The 18,934-nt window shown below is 41.3% G+C and overlaps 1 protein-coding gene across 4 annotated transcripts in view; it reads left to right on the plus strand.

Moving 5' to 3' along the window:
* SPPL3 (signal peptide peptidase like 3) overlaps positions 1-18,934 on the plus strand; it is a 56,108-nt gene that overhangs the window by 19,550 nt on the left and 17,624 nt on the right. For 2 of the 4 annotated variants that reach the window (XM_065033235.1, XM_065033234.1), the window contains exon 2: positions 13,858-13,935. In XM_065033235.1, coding sequence (XP_064889307.1) covers positions 13,858-13,935 — 78 coding nt within the window. Of the gene's footprint in view, positions 1-6,543; positions 6,654-6,687; positions 6,792-13,857; positions 13,936-18,934 lie in introns of those variants that run through there. The other 2 variants (XM_065033236.1, XM_021289586.2) reach the window with 2 other exon arrangements.

The following is an 18,934-nucleotide window of genomic DNA, read 5'->3' on the forward strand; positions in this document are numbered from 1 at the left end:
TGTAGTAAGGGATTGCTCCTCTCCAGAAACACTGTTGGATTTTATTTGTTTGCATGATGACACCGTGAGACTCTTGCTGAGTTCAAAAGACTATTTAGTTTATTTGAAATGCTAAAGTCCGGTCACTCACTTCAATTTGTATTTGGTCATTTACTGCATATATTGCATGAAAATGCGAATTGAAACAGGTGTGGAAGGATCAGCATTCGGGCTTCCAGCATGTGAAGGTTCGTGGAACGCCAGGTTCTCCACCGCAGCCCCGGCAGCAGCTCTGAAAGCACGCGGCTTTGTTTGGCGGTGGCTCCCGGGTGCCAGGCGGCTCTTAACTCTGAGCCTGCTGCCACATGGATGTCAAGCCCAGGGGTTCTCTCTTTATCCTACAAGTGTTGAGCTACTTGGGAAATTATTTTAAGTTAATGTAAAAATTAGAGACTGTTGTTTCAGTGGCCTTCAGGATTCATACAGAAGTGTCCGTTTGCACTTTTCAAAGCAATTCTGCTGAAGATGGGGAAAAGAAAAAGTAACCTGACCTGTGTTTATGAGTTTGCCTTTCTGTCCATGTGGTTGGAAGTGTCATGATTTTTAATAACACCTGAAAAATCTGATGTGGCTGCTCCTTGGAGTTCTGTCTGGATTAGAGTTCTGTTGTTGAAGATACAATCTGACTCTGTTGCAACACTTAATGAATACTTAAGTAAAAGCATTTTTTTAGAAGTGGGTCACTGCTCTGATGTATTCCAGTTTGTCTAGCGTACAATACCCATTAAACGAGTACAACTTGAATTAATGACATGAGATGAATGTCCCAGTAAGAGGGAGATGTGAACAGAAGTTACCATCTCGGGTCCTTTCACTGTGGCGTCAGTCATGTATTTAGGGTGACCACTGCAAATTAATGGGTGACCTGTGAGAGGAGAGAACTTACTTTCCTGTGTAATATTATCTTCATGCCTTTACAAAGAAGTTTGCTTTTTAAAACACGCACATTTTGTCTGGTAAAAATGATCTTTTTGGTTTCATTTGGGATTTCCAGTAGCTTTTGAACCTAGTTACCCCGGGCTTGCAGAAGTGTTACAGACTCGCCCTGTGTGTTTTCTGACATGGGGTTTGGTGTGTACGTTTTGATTCTGTGTTTGTAGAAGAAGAATGGTATGTATTGAAATGGCAATATCTGTCTGATAAAAGTACTTAAATTTGCAAGTGGGTGTAATTTGATACTGGTCAAATACAAATTTCACTCGGTCCTGTACACGATGCCTCATATACTTCAATTTGTCCAAAAGATTTGTGTGGTGCAATATTGCAGACGTGACAGCTGCTGTTAGGAAAGTTTGCTGTTAATAAGCATGGCAGCCTTCAGAGGCTCCATGTGACATGTCTCTAATAATCTGTCTCAACATTATTGTTTCATTAAGCCTCTACGGTTTAGAATGAGTACAAAGGAGCACTAGGACAAGTTCTCCTTCTTTTTCTTGTTTCTCAGGTCTGAAAAGAACATACTGGGTAATACGTTTGGAACAAGTCCGTTTGTTTTTTGTGTTGTTTGGGTTTTGGTTTTTCCTCCCTGAAAGCACAATGCGTGGAGGTGGAAGAACTGCCATCGTTTGTGTTGTCACTGGTGTTCACGTGGCTGTGGAGATGCTAATCTGAAAAGGAACTTGGATTTGACAGGGGGCAAAATTGTTCAACTGGATCAGTTTACCATTTGGTGTCGGGAAAGAATGTGAATTCCCCTATTGCTGGCAACACAATTTCAGGTCATTTTGATCTTGTACTTCCCCCATTCGGTGTTTCCTTTTGCCTTTGTGCCCACTTTTCCCTCACTGTGTACTTTTCTAGGCTAAATAAACTCAGTTCTTATCTCTCCTAGGCTTTTCTGCACTCTATACAGATCATTCTGCTCACAGTAAAGCTCAATTCACACTTAAATACCAGTGCCTGCCTTCCCCCAAATAGTCCTCAACCCTTCCTGTGCTGTATTTATCATATGCTTTTACAAAATAGGATTAAAAAGAAGAGAAGTGGAGAGAACACCTCAGGAAAAATGTGACTGCAGAAGTGTCTATCCAAAACACTAGTATTAGTAGGCTCGGTAGTATGGGAAAATCATAATGCTCATAATGTGAAACCTTAATTGACTTTTGTACTAAACCATATGCAGTTTTAACAAGTTAATTGCATTAGAGTCTGTTTATGATGCATTTAGTGCCATAATAACAATTGAAGCTGAAGTTGTGTTTCCTCGCTCTGTGCTGCCCTGAGTCACTGAGCCTTTGGCACAGGTACCCTGGAAACATGCGGCATTGATTGTAGAGTGTTGTTCTGGTGCTTTATGCTCAGAAATTTTCTTGCTGTATTGAACACATGTAGCCCTCTGATTCACTTGTTTCTGTTTTATTTCTGTACTAAGTAAAATTGCCATTCTTTCCCTTTGATTAAGAGACTTTGAGAAGTGTGTCATGCGCTTGTGGGTGTGAGAATTGTAACCTGAGTTAACAGGAATCTCAGAATCGACTGGGTTGGAAAAGCCCTCAGAGATCATCCAGTCCAACCCTTGGTCCAACTCCAGTCCATTGACTAGATCATGGCACTAAGTGCCATGTCCAGTCTCAGTTTAAAAACCTCCAGGGACGGTGAGTCCAGCACCTCCCTGGGTGATTTTTTTTGCCTGTTGAAAGTTTATCCTTTGTAAAGAAGTTGCCTTGCAATTGCCTTTTAAAAAGCAAAATATCTTGCTGTTTAATTTTTTTTTTTAGAATTATCCTTCTGGTTTTGTGAACAGCGGTGCATTATTCCTCTACAAATGAAGTACTGGAACCATGAAATATTATCATTACAATATTACAGGAAATCTGGTGTGAGATTTTACTTAAAGCTTTTAATTTGAATTACGCCTTTTTTTTTTTTCTTTCAGTGTTTAAACTCTACTTGGAAGTAGAACAAATATTATTTTTACTCAGTGTTTTTGCTTCAATGAAGAAATTAAACATTCTGGATTCAACTACTGGTACTTCCTTGACTGACTTGAAGCTCATTTTTCCCCCACTAGCACTTTTTTCTTGTGTTATGCCTTTCAATCATGTTTGTGTGATTGGAGAATAGATTGAGTCACCTCAGGTGTTTGACTTGTGTGTGTGTTTTGTCTGCCAGAGTAATCTGATAGTGTTCCAGGGCTCTCAGTCTGCTATGGACCTGAGCAGCTTTTTGTTGTTCTTGAGCTGCAGTCTTACTAAGTCACCCACTTCTCTACATTTAGAAGAACCTGAAGTCGGAGTGGCACAGTTTTGCAGCACTCAAAAGCGCTGCTAGTCTAGTATGACCAGTTATATAAGCTTGTTTTGGTGCTCTGGAATATGTGGGAGAGAAGGTTGGGTTTGGAGGGTTGGGGTTTTTGGTTGTGGTTTGTTTTGGTGTTTGTTTTCTCGTTTTTCTGTTTTGTTTTAATGAAAACAGGGTTTTTTTTTGTGTAAGACACTTTTACAGGACATTGTTTACACAGGCTGTACATTGTTTGCCGATAGCTTGCGAAGTCAATATGAATCTCTGAATTGTGAGGCAGAGCTATTTGCTCACCAATGTCTGTCTGGTCCAGAATGAGCAGCAGTGAAAATGAAAACAAATGTTTAATTCCAAATAATGAGCACTCCCATGTTTTATCAGCTCGGACAACTTTTAGTTATGGCTTGGGGTCCCTTGAGATGCTGTTGGCTGAAAGTAATAATTTGTGCTGCAGGAGCTGTGTTAACAGTGTTGAGTCATGGTACAAGTTACTCGTCAGCGTTTTCGCTGCTGTGGCTTCAAACCCTGCTCAAACTGCTCTTCCTAAGAGCAAAATACCCACGTTGAGCCCATGTGGCGTCTGCCCTGAGTGTCCCGTGGGGCTGTGACCACCTCACTGCACGACCTGGACGTGGCTTTGCTGCTGAGCGGGGGATGCTGGATCCAAGCAGACTTGGACTTGTTCTTCGAGTGATAAATGCGTTTTATTGTAAACTGGAAATTGGAGCATCCTTGTCTTTTAGGTGTTAGTAGTAATTGTTGGTGAGCTTTTCTGTTAAGTAGAAAAAGGCTTATGGAGATCAAAACATAGATGGGAGCCTGAGGTAAAGACTTTGAGGAAGTTTTTATCTTCTCCCTGTAACTAGAGTAAGTGCCATATAATGAAACCCAGCACCAAGCAGTCTTCTGTCTGATGCACAACTCTGCTATCCAGTGATGGAAAACTCTGGGTTGCATATAAGACTGGGGTATAAATTGATACCTTGGTAACCCAAAAAGCTTTGAGCTGTCAAAATTGCAGAAGACTTTCCTGCGCAAGGGATAACCACAGACGTTTCCACATGGCCCTTCCTGAAAGCTCAATGTTGTCTGGATCTTGACGAGCCTGTCAGCATAAAACTGTGGACAGCATGGTACTCTGTAGACTTGAATTACTGTAACCCCACCCTTGATTTGCCTTTTTTCTGACGTAAAAAGGGCTATTTTTGGAAAATTCATACAGTTGAAAGTGGTAATTTAGATAGAAGAGCTGTTTCAGCAAAGCTTTGGGGTAGGCTAAATATCGGACTGACCTTTGCAGAGTTCACTGGTCTGTTGAAATATGAAAATTTACATGAAGAAATAAGTTTGTAGCTCTGGCAAGAAAGGATTGCGCGTAACAGATCTTGATTTGACCTCCTCTGCCTCCTTCAGTCTTCCTTTTGATTATTTGTGGAAGGTGGAAACAGCTTTCCACATGAGGAAAATCTTCCTATGTGGCCAGTTTTTGTGCTTGCAGCTGAGCTGCAACCTTCTTGCCTTGTCAGATGTCTCATGCATATATTTATGTATATTTTCGTAGTTTACATCTTGTTCTGATGTTCACTGATCTGAATCCTACCACAAAAGCATTATATTAATAATTTTTGTTTGGCAATTTACATGGTACTACAGCAAAACTTGAATCTATCCTCTGCAGTACTCTGGAGTCTTCTATAAATTGATAAACCAGAAGACAATTACAGGCACGATGATTGCTGTAGAGTTCAGCAAATGAGTTTTACCTCTTTTTCTCATTCCAAAAAAAGGTTTTTTAACGTGCTCATTGTTTGGCCCTTGCAAATGCCGTGTGGCTCCTTGTACCTCCCTGGACACCCGTACGTGTCGGTGCTGCCGAGGTTCATTTGCTGGACAGTCTCGTTCTTGGATGGCCCGTGTCCTCAGGTGACACACTGGGGTTGTAAAAGTGTCCGGGTGCTCAAAGGGCTCGTGGGGACAGGTAACTTGATTATAGTTTTGGAGAGACAGCTACTGCTGCATGCTGCAACCATAGGGTTTACTGGTGAAAACAAATCTGGAAGGACTGAAATAGGACCAAATATTATAAAATGTTGTCATAGATTGCAGCGACTACAGTACCTGTGGTCTGTTTTGCAAACCAATTTAATTAAACCAGTGCTAGCTTCTGCATAGAAGGTTAGTTTTATTTAATTTAGTCCAGTAAAGCATGGATTACAGGGGTATGTATTGCAATGCGCCCAATCGCACCTAACTATAAGCTGCTCCTGAGAGGGCTTTAGTCCCACCTTGTCCTTGGCCACGTTTTGACTCCTTTGGTCTTTGCGTCACACCTGGTAATTGTGCAACTGCTGGCGTGGATAGAACTTCACAGAGATGATAATTGGCCAGGTCAGCTTGCTGGTTTGCTGGGGTGATTTTTGCACCTCTTTCTTTTTCTGCCTGTGAATAAAATAAGTTTTAGTAGCAAAACCCAAGCTAATTGTAATGGCACATGTTTGAAAAAGGAGGTTTTGTTGGCAGAGTTCTGTTAATGCCACTAAGTTTGAAGATGAGCTAACTAAAGGTGGCTAAAATTTACAGTATAGGGCTGGCATAGTCCCTCTTGCCTCTGAAAGGCAAATCCTGGAGTCTTTAGATTTGGTGTCAAGAAGGGGTATAAGTAATAATTGTTTGAAAAAGGAACCCCAGGGCTGTGCCTTGGCCGAGCAGTTTGCTGGGGCTGCTCTGTAGTAGGATGCCAGAGTTCTGGGACAAATTAGCTGGTCTGAAACTGCTCAGTCAAAATAAACATAACACAAAATATAAAAGTGAGTAAAATATTCATACTGGCAATCTCTGTGTTTCAATATCAAGTGTGTTTTTGCACATATTCTTGTTCAGTTTAACTCATTGAAACGATACCTACTAACTTGTGTTTCACGGGGTTCCATTATTGCAGACATCATTGCACGGATGTTTTGTTCACATTTTCAAAAAGTGTTGTGGTCGTGTATACTTGTGATATTGTTACAAAATCTACTTCTGGACAGGACTCCTTGGCTGGTGCTGACATATATTTGGCAGTAAAAGAGTGCCCTGCTTTTCATGACATCTTGGTTTTTTCTTTCTTTGAGAAAGAAAGCAAGAGGGGGAGGTTCCTGGGTCTTTTTTTGTTTGTCTGTTTTAGAGCAAAAACCTCAGCCCAAACCAGCTCAACCAACCATTATTTGTGTGTGCAGGTAAAAGGTGAAAATTATACATCCAAGCTCCCATTCAGTCTACAAATGGTTAGTACGAAATAAACAAAGCCTGTATTTTCTGTTGCAGCAATGTCAAAGACATTCCACATGGGTTTGGATATTTATTTTGGTTCTGGCTACTTGATACTCAAACAGGTATGTGTGTCCAGCACAGCTTATTTGAAGATTTAATTTTTGTCCATTAACCACTGATTGCAAATTTTTCTCCCAAGTGTCCTGTTTAATGTGGTTCCAGCAGAGCAGCGGGAGGTCAGGAGCTGAGACGCTTTGGAGGTAAAAGGGCCGCTGTTGTGCCTTGGCTGGAAATCCCGTTCCTTTGGGCGGGAGGAGTTGTTGGGGTTCGGGCAGGGACTGGGGAGGCGAGTGCTCCCGGCTGAACGGGAGACCTGGAACTATTCCAGTTACCGTAATTCTTAAACACCATGAAACATGTAATTATTTGTTTGGTTGGCTAACAGGCGCTTGAACCAAAAGGGCAACGCAGATAATGTTGTTAACAGAAGATGTTTTCTTGCAAGATTGTCTCTGCAGATGCCTCGCTGGCTGTGTTCTTCACTTTCCTCTCACAGGGAGCTCAGAGGGCTGGTTTGGTTTAGCAGTTTAGCTGGGAGCTTGGCGTGTAGTTTTAGGGGGAGAGTTTTAGGAAAGCAGCTTTCTGGAAGGGATAGAAGAGGGAATTGGGCTTTTGAGTTGGATGTGTAAAAAAAAATATATATTTATATATCTATTTCCTATCTAATAGTGTGAAAGTGTTGTTCTGAGCCCTGTGTCTGATAAACAACAGAAATATTCTCTGGTTACAACTTTGAAATTCCTGCCTGAGCCCTAATCAAGTCTGTGTAGGAAAATCTGGTTTTAGTGGGACATCTCAAATTACTCTTTCTTTCATTTTAGACTTAAGTTTATTTTCTGATATGTTCCATGTTTCCATAAATTACTCAGGCTTAGCAGACCTTATCTGCACGTGACAATGAGATGAAATTGTAACCTTTCTCTAGAAAAATGAGCTATTCCTTTAACGTAAGTGAAGCCGTAGCAATTTGCTTGTTTTTCCTATGAATCACACTAAAGAATGGAATAGTGTTGAGATCTGTTTACAGCTGTGGGTGCCATGACTTCATTGCTTAAAATTATACCTTTAACTGTTACACTCAGATTTAACTTTGGTTTGGCAGCGAGCCTAATGGAGGCTCTTAAATGTGTATATATCTTGCACATGTAAGGCAGTTGAAAGAGGCTTTTTTAGTTATACCCTTGACCTGGAATCCAGTGAAGGAAAAAAGTAGTATTGGTTTTACCTATGGAATCAGTCCCTCGCCAGCCAAAATGAAGCTTTGCGCAACAAGCTGTGATTGATGTTCCTGTGCCCCGGGGCTGCGCTCGGGACTCCTCCAGTTCTGTTTGCTCGTCTTAGTAAATGATGCTCCAGTGGTATCTCACAAGTGCCTTGCAACGTAGCGTCAAATAAATTGCTCTTAGCCATAAATTGTCCTGATCGCTTTATTCTCTCATTCTTCTTTTAAGGAATAAAATAGTCAGTAGAATGTTTGGAAAATATCAGAGACGAGTAGATTCAAGAAAACATTTTTTTCTTCAGGAGTGGCAAATGCACAATCAAAAGAAAATCGAGGTGTGGGGTCATTGCGGCGGTGTGCAGGTGAACGCTGGTTTTTGCCTGTGCCTGTTAGCTCCAAACCCCGGGCTGGGGCAGGGGAAGTGCGCTGCAAAATATTCTTCAACTTGTCTTGAATTTACCAACTAGTATTTCTTGACTTTCTATAACAATCACTGATGTAATAAACTCATTAAATAGCTTTTGAAATATATGAAACCCTTCGAGGAGGAGGAGGCAGGAACTGTCTTCATCCTTGGTTTTGTCACTTAACACCAGCTTTCCAGTGAAAGTTAGTTGTAGGGGGTTTTTGTTAGTTTTGTGTTTGTTTTCCTTCTGGTTTCCTTTGACAGAATGGACTGTCTGCTGAGATGGGACCCTCAGACTGAACGTGTGTGTTTGGCAAGCTCTGAAAACGGATGATGGGTGCTGGGGCAGGGAAGGAGCTGCTCCTCGTCACCCTCCCAGTGCAGCTACCTCCCTGCCAGGAGTTTTCTTTGGAAGAGAATGGAAACTGGGACAGTGAGATGTTTCAGTGGGCATGGGTCACTTGCCTTGCGAGGAGAGAGTGGACATTTGATAATAAAAGTGATATTTTAAGTGTAGGTGAAGAGTATGGTATTGATTGAATTAATAGCCATGGCTTTTGATGTGGGCAGAAGAGTATTCGAAGTTTTGTGTGGTCACTTTTCAAGCAACCACATCTTGCAGAAACTGAAGTATGCAAGTGAATTCACGTATGGATCCAGTTAACCCACCCCGGTTGTGTCTGGTATGAAACCTCCCCGTGAGTTTTGAAGGACTTTTTGTATAGGAGAAAAAGTATGGACTAAAACTGTAGTCAGAAAGACTTACATTGGATGTCAAGAAAAGTCTTCTGATTTCACCAGTGAGTGTTATGAACACCAGATGGGTAGACATCTGTCATGATTGATGGTCTTTTCCCAAAGTAAGACTAAATTACAACTCAGCAAACTAAATGATCTCCTCACATTCCTGTCAGTGTGAAGTTTTGTGATTCCATGATAAATGTCTGCAAATTGTAGATTGGGTCCCATTAAACAAAGTAAAAGCTCTTCTATTTTAATCCATCCTTACACTAGCCTACCTTTCATAGTTTCATTTTCCTTAATCTTGAAAGCACTTGGATATTCTGATCACTGATAAAGAAAAATACCTGATGAAATGCAGTCTTCTCTCTTCATGTGGACTTTAGTGAAGTTAATTCATCTACTGCACTTTTCAAGTTGATGATTTATTTGTTGCTCTATTGTTTGCACTCTTGTATATGTACAGTAAATGCAGGGAAAGTTTATCTCGCTGCTGTTGGAACAGGTTTTGTATGAGAATGATTCATGTCTGAGGCCTTTAGCGTGCATTGCTGTGGAAACTTGGGTGCGCAGGGTTCTCCTTCCTCCCCTGGCAGAGTTTTTCACAATAATTTCTCTTGTACCTGCAGGTCAGGGGAGGGGTATTTGCTATGGAGACACCGGGGGGCTGAGTTTCTCTGATCATCCGTTCACTAGGCTGCTTGTGCAAACAGAAAGAGGTTTTTATTTTAATTACCTAAAACTTCTGTGATCTCTGAGGTGATAGTTTTGGGGTACTTAAGCCAATGCTGCTCCTGAAAAGTCTTTTCCTCCACATTTGGTTCCTAGTGCTGTCTTTCTCTGGGTCTTTGTTGGACTAAGTGAGTTGCAGGTGCTTATTGCTCAACACAGAGGGCAAGAAGAAATACCAGGCTCTGCTTAGGGGACTCCTGCTGGTTTGGAAGGACTGTTGAGACTCATATCAAGAAACTCCTTATCTTGTGATGATAAGGAAGATCCAAACCATAAAAAAGAGTGCTTGCGTTGACTGGGTGTTTTTCTTGAGTTGGAAGTGCAAAAGAAATAACAAAACCAGGTGAATTAAGAAGTAAATATGTAATAGGAGAGCAGTAGGGCTAAAAAGGGGGATTTTATAAGAAATTCCTGATCAGTCAGATGACAGAGATCCTGTAAGGTGAAGATTCACAAAGACAGGTGAGATTGGACCTGTGTTGGTGGGAAAAAGAGCTTGACCTGCAGCTGCTGGTACAGAGAAAAAGAACTTGCAAGTGTCTCTCATGTAACGCCATTGCTGTTGTTGTTGCAGCTTCTATTAGCTGGTTACTGTCTTCTCTAGCTGGGAGTGAAGCGGGTCTGTGTTCCCTTGGGAATACAGAAGTTATTCATTTTTCCCAGAGAAGAGAGCGAGCTGCGTGGAGCGGCAGCTGGGGCTGGTGTGCTGTGTTGTGCGCGGTGGCTGGCGGGGACCCGTGGAGGTGGTGCAGTGTCGCCGGGCCGCGCGTCCCCGGGACCGCTCCGTGGGTCCTGGAGCAGCCTGTGCCAGGCTGGGGAGCTCGCTGCCGGGATTGTTGTCTGGACAAAGATTTCACTGTATAGCTGCGGGGCTGACACACAGAGTATGTTATGGAACAGTGCTTGCTGTGTCTCCTTGGCGTGCCTTAGCAGGCTCTGTCTTGTGAGCACTTGCCCATGAAGCTGTCAGAAATAGATGCCTCATGGCTGAGAATTTGCTAAAATTGATCTCAGCCATGTAAAGAGGCAGGTTCAGAGTGAGATCCCGAGTTGTGGAGAAGGTGTTTGGGAAGTTCCCTCTCACTAGCTGGCTGAGAAAAGGAGCTTACAGAGAACAGTAAGCCATCAACGTCTCTGGCTTTATAAAGGACTAATAATCCAGTTATATGCATATGGACTCTGTTGGACTTGGAGAAGGTCATTTAAATTTCAGTTAAAAATATAAATGGGTATGCAGATCATTGTCTGGCATTTTGAAGAATATTAAAAACTTGGAAGTAATCTTACTTATCGATTCTTTCATGTGCTGCTGTCATTTGCTTGTTATCTCTAGTCTAGATTAATGCATTAGAAAGTGTTTCTTTGGGATCAAGGGGCTTTAGTCTCTCAGTGAAGTGTCTGGTGGTTAGCGTTTTAGGAAGCAGTTCTGTTTTCAGTTTTTGTGCAATAACTTATATAATGCAGGGAAATTAGATGTTTGAAAGACACAGGAGTTCATTACGATGAGATTCACTTCAGCCTTATAAAATTATTCTTGACATTTGCTTTTGGGCTACTTGCGTTGGAAACTTCGGACGCTGCTCGCTCAGCTCCTGCCATGCAGGTCCTTGTGGACTCGTCGCGCTGTGCGCTTTGTGCCGCTCTTGTTCCAGCTGCTGCAGGGAGAAGGAAAGTGTGACTGCGACGGCCTGGCCCTGTTTGCTGGGGTGTCAGTGAATGTGAGTTGTCCCAGACCATCGTGGTGATACCAACAGTGAGTTTTCAGGATGTCCTGCTATACGGTCTTGATGCAGAGAAGTCAGGAAACATCGCTGGTCGGTGGTTGGTTTATAATTACACTTTTGCACTTTCTTGTGCAGAATGGAAGGACTTCAATTGCTATTTGTCCATGCACAGAGTCAGCAGAAGGCCGTTCTCATCACCCCTGCAGCCCGTCAGTAGGGCTGTGCTCTAATAGATCCTTTTTTGGAAAGGTTTTTTTTCATCGTAACAAAGCGCCTTCAGTTTTTAATACAAAACTTAATGGACTGTACACAGGGCGGATCCATCATCTGTGCATTATCCTCATTTTATCTGTTTTATAAATCTTCCTAACATTTACAGCCTTGTTTTGACTAATGTTTAGTAGTTATGATGAAATGGCTCTTTAATTATCATAGCTTCCAAAGCTGTTATTGAACGATGAATTATATAGAAAACATTCATCTCAAAAGTATTTGCCAATTCATGAAGATACAGTTTTATGAACATCAGTTAATGAAGTTCAGTGCATAACCCTGGGCGTGTTTAATCCTGGTTGAAATTCCATTCGATCTTTTTGCTTTTCTTCTAAATTTGGAGTTCCTGAAGTTCTTGTAGATGAATTCCAGCATATGAAGTTTCCCTTCACTCAGGGTTGGGTGGGGAAATGCTTCTCCCTGAAATTGAAGTGAGTAACAGGAGGTAAAACTAACATGCTCATCCTTAAGTAGTTTCTTCTTGGTGTGTGCTTAGCTGTAGTCATTGGCTAAAAATGCCGTGAACTAGACTGTCTGTAACCTGAACAGCATTTGTATATACACTGATTGGAAGTGCTTCCTTACATATTGCTTGTATTTGCAATTCAGCATATTGATCTTTGTGGGTGCTATTAAGACCTCTGTTCCACAGCCTGGGAACTACATGACTGAAATTTAAAGAAATAGAAAAAATAAGACAGCAGAGCAGCTTAGGATTGTTTTTGTGTTGGTCAGCTTCATGAGCAAATGAGACATCTGTGCTTCACTTTTCCTGTGGGGTAAGGGTGAAGTTATTTATGGTAATTTACAGAAGTAGTTTCCAATTTCTTAAAAGCTTATTCCACAAGTATATAATGTCATTGAAAAGAAGCGGTCTGTTTTTCAATGATGTTTAATATTGAATTTCTATAGAAGAAGATTCACATTTGTGTTTATATATTACCAAAAAAAAGTATTTTAAAGCGTGTGTCTAGTGGTTTGGTAATTTTCTCTAAATTGCTTTTAAATTGGCAATGGGATGAGTGATTCTTTCACTGTCTTGTATCCTTAGTTTATATTTACGTAGTGATATTTAATTTGGAACTATCATGTAATTCAATTATCTTTGTTCCATCTCCATAGTCTTGCTGAAATTAGACTTTTTCACTGGTTTTCAGAAGAGTTCAGTTGTCTTTTTTGTCGGATGAGACTACTGCAGCTCCAGCAGGAGCTGTTGCAGACCCGCTGGGTGCTGTTGTCCCCCCAGCCAGTGGCCCCTGCTTGGAGAACCCCCGTGTGCTGGTGCTTTTCTCTTTTGGGGCCCCCACAACTGCAGGCAAGAGGAGATACAGCTTCACAAGTGCCCAGTAAAGGGAATTATTGTTCCTCTTGACTTGCGAGCTGTTCTTCTTGTTCTTGTTCTTCTCGTTGCTTCATCCTCAAAGTCCCTCGTAAAGGTTTTTCTGCCTCTGTCCTGCTGACCAGACCAAAGAAGTTTCAGTGTAAGCTGCAGGACAGGGTTTGGTCTGTCGAGGATAGGAAAAAAATCAGAAATATTAATATATATGTTTCTGTGCTTTAAACACAAAGGTATGTTGTGTCAGTAAACGGCTCTAAGTAAGGCTGGGTTTTAAGTCTCCTGCTGAACTTTCTATTGGGAATCCTGCAAGATGTAACAGGGAGTAATTGCGTGTGGTTTAATAGGTGCATGCTGCAGCTTGTTGGGAGGTTTGGTGGGGTTTTTTTGTTTGTTCGTTCTTTTCCCCTGGAAAACCTTGACTGCCATATTGCAACATAACTATTATCAGCCAAGACATTAGAAGTCTCACAACAAACACGTTAGTGTTACTTAACATGCAAAGTTGCATTAGTTGCAATTGAAGCAATTTTCATGTGTTTGAGGAACAAAATCTGAATGTGGTGAGTTCAGAACAAATTACCACAGGGATTTTGAATAGGTCTTTGATTGTTGTACAGATTTTGCATGCTGGCGTCTTGAATATACAAAGTTAATTTACAAGCTACAGGTCTTATATTCCTAGATAACAGAAGAACTTTAGAAGTAGCTACCATAAAGATTTCTCATCCAATTATCTATTCATATTATAATAAGAAAAAGAATAAGCAAATGGCGGTGGAGAAATGGACACTCGTGATGACTCATCTGCCTTTGTTTCCCTCAATTCCAGGGCATATTCCCTTGTGGATTCCAGTCAAGTGTCTACTTTCCTGATTTCTATTCTCCTCATAGTCTACGGCAGTTTCAGGTAAGATTTTTCTTTAAAGATCTACAGAATTTTTCTTTTTCAAGTAAAAATATGACAAGTGACTGAATACAGTTTATGCTTTTAGTTTCATCATATCTTTGTCAGGCTGATGGCTACTGTAAACGAAATATTTCTTGCTTCTGGAAAGGAAATGAAAAAGGAAGAAAAAGTAGCTAGTTGGGGTTACTGAAAGATGTAATTGTATGTCAAGATACATGCACATATAGTTCTGGAGGTAGTCCTTGAAGACAGTTCTGTAAAATTGTATTTTGGAGGGTCTAAAACTATTGTCAAGAGAGACAGGAATGTAATGTTAGCGACAGTAGGGTTTTAAATATAAAGTTTCATTGTTGGTTAATTCAGCATCTTGTTTTTCTGATTGCAAATAAGTCTTGTAAAGCAAAGATTCCCGAGTCCCGGTGCTGTTTACTTGAGTGTAACAGCTTACTAGAGAAGTGGGAAACAGAGTCAGTCTTGGATTCCAGCAAAGTGTCTGAGAACTGCTGCAGAGTCAGTTTGAATCTTCAAAAATCAAATTTGCCCCATTTCAGGAGTCTCAAGTGCGGTTTAGAGAGAGCATTGTTGTCCCTTTGGACTTGCATCGTGTATTGTACAGTTTGCTTTAATGTAGTGGCACCAATGGAATTAGGCTCATACTGACATACTAAAAAAAAATCACAGCAGGAAAGTATTATTTCTTTCAGACTTAAGTGCAGCCTGTTTTTCTTCCTGTTTCTCAAAGAACATTGCTTCATTTAACAAGCCTGTGATAAGGGCCATATACACGCTATGAGCTCTCTGAACTGCTGTAGCATTCCTGAAACAGTTGTTAGCCATGGTCATACCCATGATGTAAGTCACAGCTATTAGGATAAGAGGTTTTAAATTGCCAGCATAAGTTAATAAAATCATATGATGAAAGAGCCAATTTTTTATAAGAGCTGTCTTTTGTTGCTAGAGAGTATTAGGTAACAGCACTGCTGGTGGAATTAAAATAGAAGACTTTAGGAAGACAAAATGTAGAGAATAAAAGGTTGTATTTGAGTAGCAATTGAGAGATGTTTAATTTTTTCTTTAAGTTTTGAGTCAGTCTAGCATATAGTTGAGGGGCTAATTCAATAAACCATTTGAATTTATGCGGTTGTGTAAAAAGGAACTATGCATCTGGCTGCAATAAGCCATAGCATTTATTAAAACTCAGTTGTGAAAACACAATGCAACATAAACCAGCAGAAGTGTTTGAACTTAAATTGCCACCCTTCTCAGAGCTCCGTGCTCTTAAAAATGTTCCCCTGCTGTTTGCTGTCCCATTCCTGTGTAGACACGCTCTGTTTCCATCTTGTCCTGTGATTTACACGCAAAGCTGCTCATGGAACAAAGGCCACGAACTTCAGAATGATCCAACTATTGGATGAGGTAGTGGGATGGTGATGAATACAAACCAACTGAGGAACTGTCCTGTTCTAGTCCACTGCTGTTACGTGCAGCCTGAAGACCCCAAGACACAAGCTATTACAGCCCAAATACGATCCTATAGTTTTAAAATTAATTTCCTATATGTAGATCTTCAGCCGATGTCTGGGCTGAAACCCACAGTTACAGTGGTGACTTGAACTAATTCCCATTCTGTTTGGTCAGCAAGTGAGGTCAAAAGCAATTTTTTACAGAAAATCGTGACGTGGTGTTAACAAATAGGTCTAAGATCCCATTAATTTATGTAAGACGTTCAAGCAAGGTAGTCAGTTGCAAAATGATACTAATCTGGAATTCCTAAAGTAGTAAAATAAAAACTTTTGGCAAAGTAGGTGGATTTTCTTAGAAAAGTGACTTGCCAGAAAGGTGAAAGTTATGGCTTAGGGTGCTCGTTCTCAATGATGTCTTCGCCTAGATTGGAGTGCTTTGTCTCAAATGGAGCTGCCCTAAGACAAAAAGAAAACGGCACTTCTTAGTGAACCTTCGTGCTGCAGAAAGTGGTTTGGTTTCTGATTTTCAGGCTGAAAAGAGGTGAATAGATTTATTGTAGCATTGCTGGCAAGTGACTTAAACAGAAGTTCAGTAATAGGATCAGAAAGAATTGGGTGGTTGAGTCATTAGGATCAAATCCACGTGCATGATGGGCCTAAGCTAATGCAAGAGGTTTCAGGGGAACAAAGGAAAGCCCTGCTCCACTGTCCTTATTTATACAAGCAGCGTTTGTGCAAAACCAAACAACAAACAAGCCCCACAAACCCAAACCTCCAAGATAGTCAGAAGAATGTCTAATAGGTCATGGATGAACTCGGCATCCAGAACAACGTGTAGTTTATAGAGCTGTGCTCCTGCTTCTCATACTGTGGATGAGTGGGCGTTTGGGTCAGGACTTCTGGCTTCAAGCCCTCTGAACATCTCTTCCATATACATTCTGCCTGTCTCTCAGTCCTGGAACTTGATATACTATATTGTTGACTGCCAAAGGGGCAAGTGTAATCTTTTAAACCATTACAAGCTGTACACTGGAGTGTGCAAGTATATGTGTTAGTTCTGGGTTTTTAAAGGTGAGCTTGGCTTGAAGCAGGTGTTTCCGATGGGTTCTTGCAAGACAGCCACCTATTCTTGTCCGAGTGCTTCTCTGTGATTTAAATATTGGGGTTACTTGGCAGGCAGGTAGCAGCTAAATCTTTTTCTATCCTATCACATACCCAGACATGCTCTCTCAGCTTATGTAAAGCCCGATTTAACCCAGAATCTACCTGTTCAAGTATCTGCTTTTAAACCAAACCAAGAAGCAGGGGATGACACTGGTGTCTTCTGCCTCTAAGCTTTGGGTACCTAAAATACATGTGTAAATGGGAAATAGTTCAGTGTCCTTATGGTTGGCTTTATGACTTGACATTTACAGAAATCAGGATACGTATTTCAGAATAAAATGTAAAGGCCGTGGAGTTCACGAGCACCTACAGCCACGGCGCTGGCAGGGGTCAGGGGCGGAACAGACCTCCTTGGGTGCTACAAGGGGTGTCTGCACATGTGCACAATGAGCGGGTGTGCGTAAAATACCTGCTGAAGGTGAGATGTTCCTGTCAGAGATGTGAAGTTCGGGCGTTCTGATACCATATAAGCAATGAAAATGTTTTTACATGCACTTTCTGCTGTTGCTTCCTCCATTCTTATTCCTACTGCAGATCTTGCATTGGAACTTGTCCTTCAATCTCATAGGAACATTTTAGAAGTGAGTGTAGCAATGTTAGAGCACACAATGTATTTTAGGCTCTTTCTCTGTAATACACATTGATATTTGATTGAATTAAACTGTCTCAGGTCAGTAGTTGATTCAGATTGTAATTTTTTATGTAGAGCAATTGAAATCTGGCAATTCTGTGGCAACCCACACTTCTCGTAGCCCCAGAGCTGGTAAGATGCGTGACTGTCCTCACTAAGTAGAGCAAGAAGGAATTTCTCAATCTCTTGCATCTGCAAGCGACCCCATGGACACACACTTGCTTTCGTATTTCCTCCATTGCCTCATCAGAATATTCTCCTGCAGGGTTCCCCTGCATTACAGCAGTGGACGTGATCCATAGCTGCATGTGAACGTTCACAATAGCACCGTGCCAGCAGTTTACTCATCCTGTTGGCCTCGGTGTAACCCCGTGGAGCAGCTCCCGGGGGAGGCTCAGCCGGTTGAAACGCGGTGCTGGGAATCCGACCAACCTGCCGCGGGAGGACCCAAGAAGAACCAGCCGTGTTGTCTGCTGTCTGGCGGGAGGTGCTGGCTGAGTGTTGCCTTCGGAACCCCAGCAGAAACTGGAACAAGAAAAGCGAATGTTTCTCAGCTTGTCATTTCTTTACAGTCCGGTAGTTTTGAGTACATCTTGGTTTACAGCGTAATTTTTAACTTTTTTGCAGGGTGTTTTCATGATCACTTCTTGATTTTTTTTTTTTATTATGTCAGTGATTAACTTGTGGCAGAGGGAAGGCTCAAATCATAAAACAGTTGGAGATTATTCAGAAGTTGCCTTGGATCAGCAGTTGTGTTGCTAAGTAATTTCATAATTTATTCTTACTTTTGATGTAGGGATGTTTATAGATAACGATTGCAGACACTGTTGCAATGAAAGAAAAAAGGCTGAAGTTGTTTCTGAGCAGTAGATCTAATAGTTTATTTCCAGTTTTCTTTGCTGATAGTTCAGCAAATCCCTTAAATGGTGAGTTGCCTGGTGCCACTGGGAGAATGATGGTGTGAAGTTCTCGCTGAACTGCGCTAATTCGGAGGGGAACAAAACGCTGCTCTGAGAAAAGAATCATCTTGTTTAGCTGACCCTTGGATCAAGTCCTGGAGGGCTGTCAGCCTCCTCCTGGGTTTTTATAGCTTGAGAGGAAAATTACGAGGCTACAACGCATTAATGGGGAAAAAGCAAGTGTGAATGAAGGATAAAGGCACCTCAAAAAAGATGCAGAGCAGAGAGATCTTCGGAAGAACAAGCTAAGAACAGATTAATTTGTTAGAATGTTAGTGTTCTCCATTGCCTCTTTGTATTTTTGGTAACTTTTTATTTGATGGTCCATAATCTGTGTACAAGTGCTGTGTGTCTGAGGTTGAAACTTCTTCATATGTTGCCTGAGCCCAAAAGCAGCTGTAATTTCCCAGCACTGCTGGGAGCACTTGCAGAGCAGAAGCAGAATAAACAAACCAATTTTAGACTAGAAGGGCCTTTTTTAGTTTTACAGGGTGAAACTGCTTGAACACGCTGTGATTGTGATACCATAGACCTGTACGTGCGTGATTGCAGTTGTGTGACTGCAGCACAAAACTGCTGACCTGTGCATTACAGTAGGTAACCTGTACGTTAAAACGAAATAACTTTGATACCTATAGTACTGTACAGAAGATTATGGTGTATTTTTAACTTGTCTGACAAATTAATGAAATTTATTTACTTTGTGTAGTATAATTACTCACAGCTCAACTGGCAAAGGAGTTTAATGCCTCTTGACCTGGAAGTTTTATTGAAATACTTGG

This window comes from Columba livia, chromosome 17 (assembly GCF_036013475.1).
Source record: "Columba livia isolate bColLiv1 breed racing homer chromosome 17, bColLiv1.pat.W.v2, whole genome shotgun sequence".
NCBI lineage: Eukaryota > Metazoa > Chordata > Aves > Columbiformes > Columbidae > Columba > Columba livia.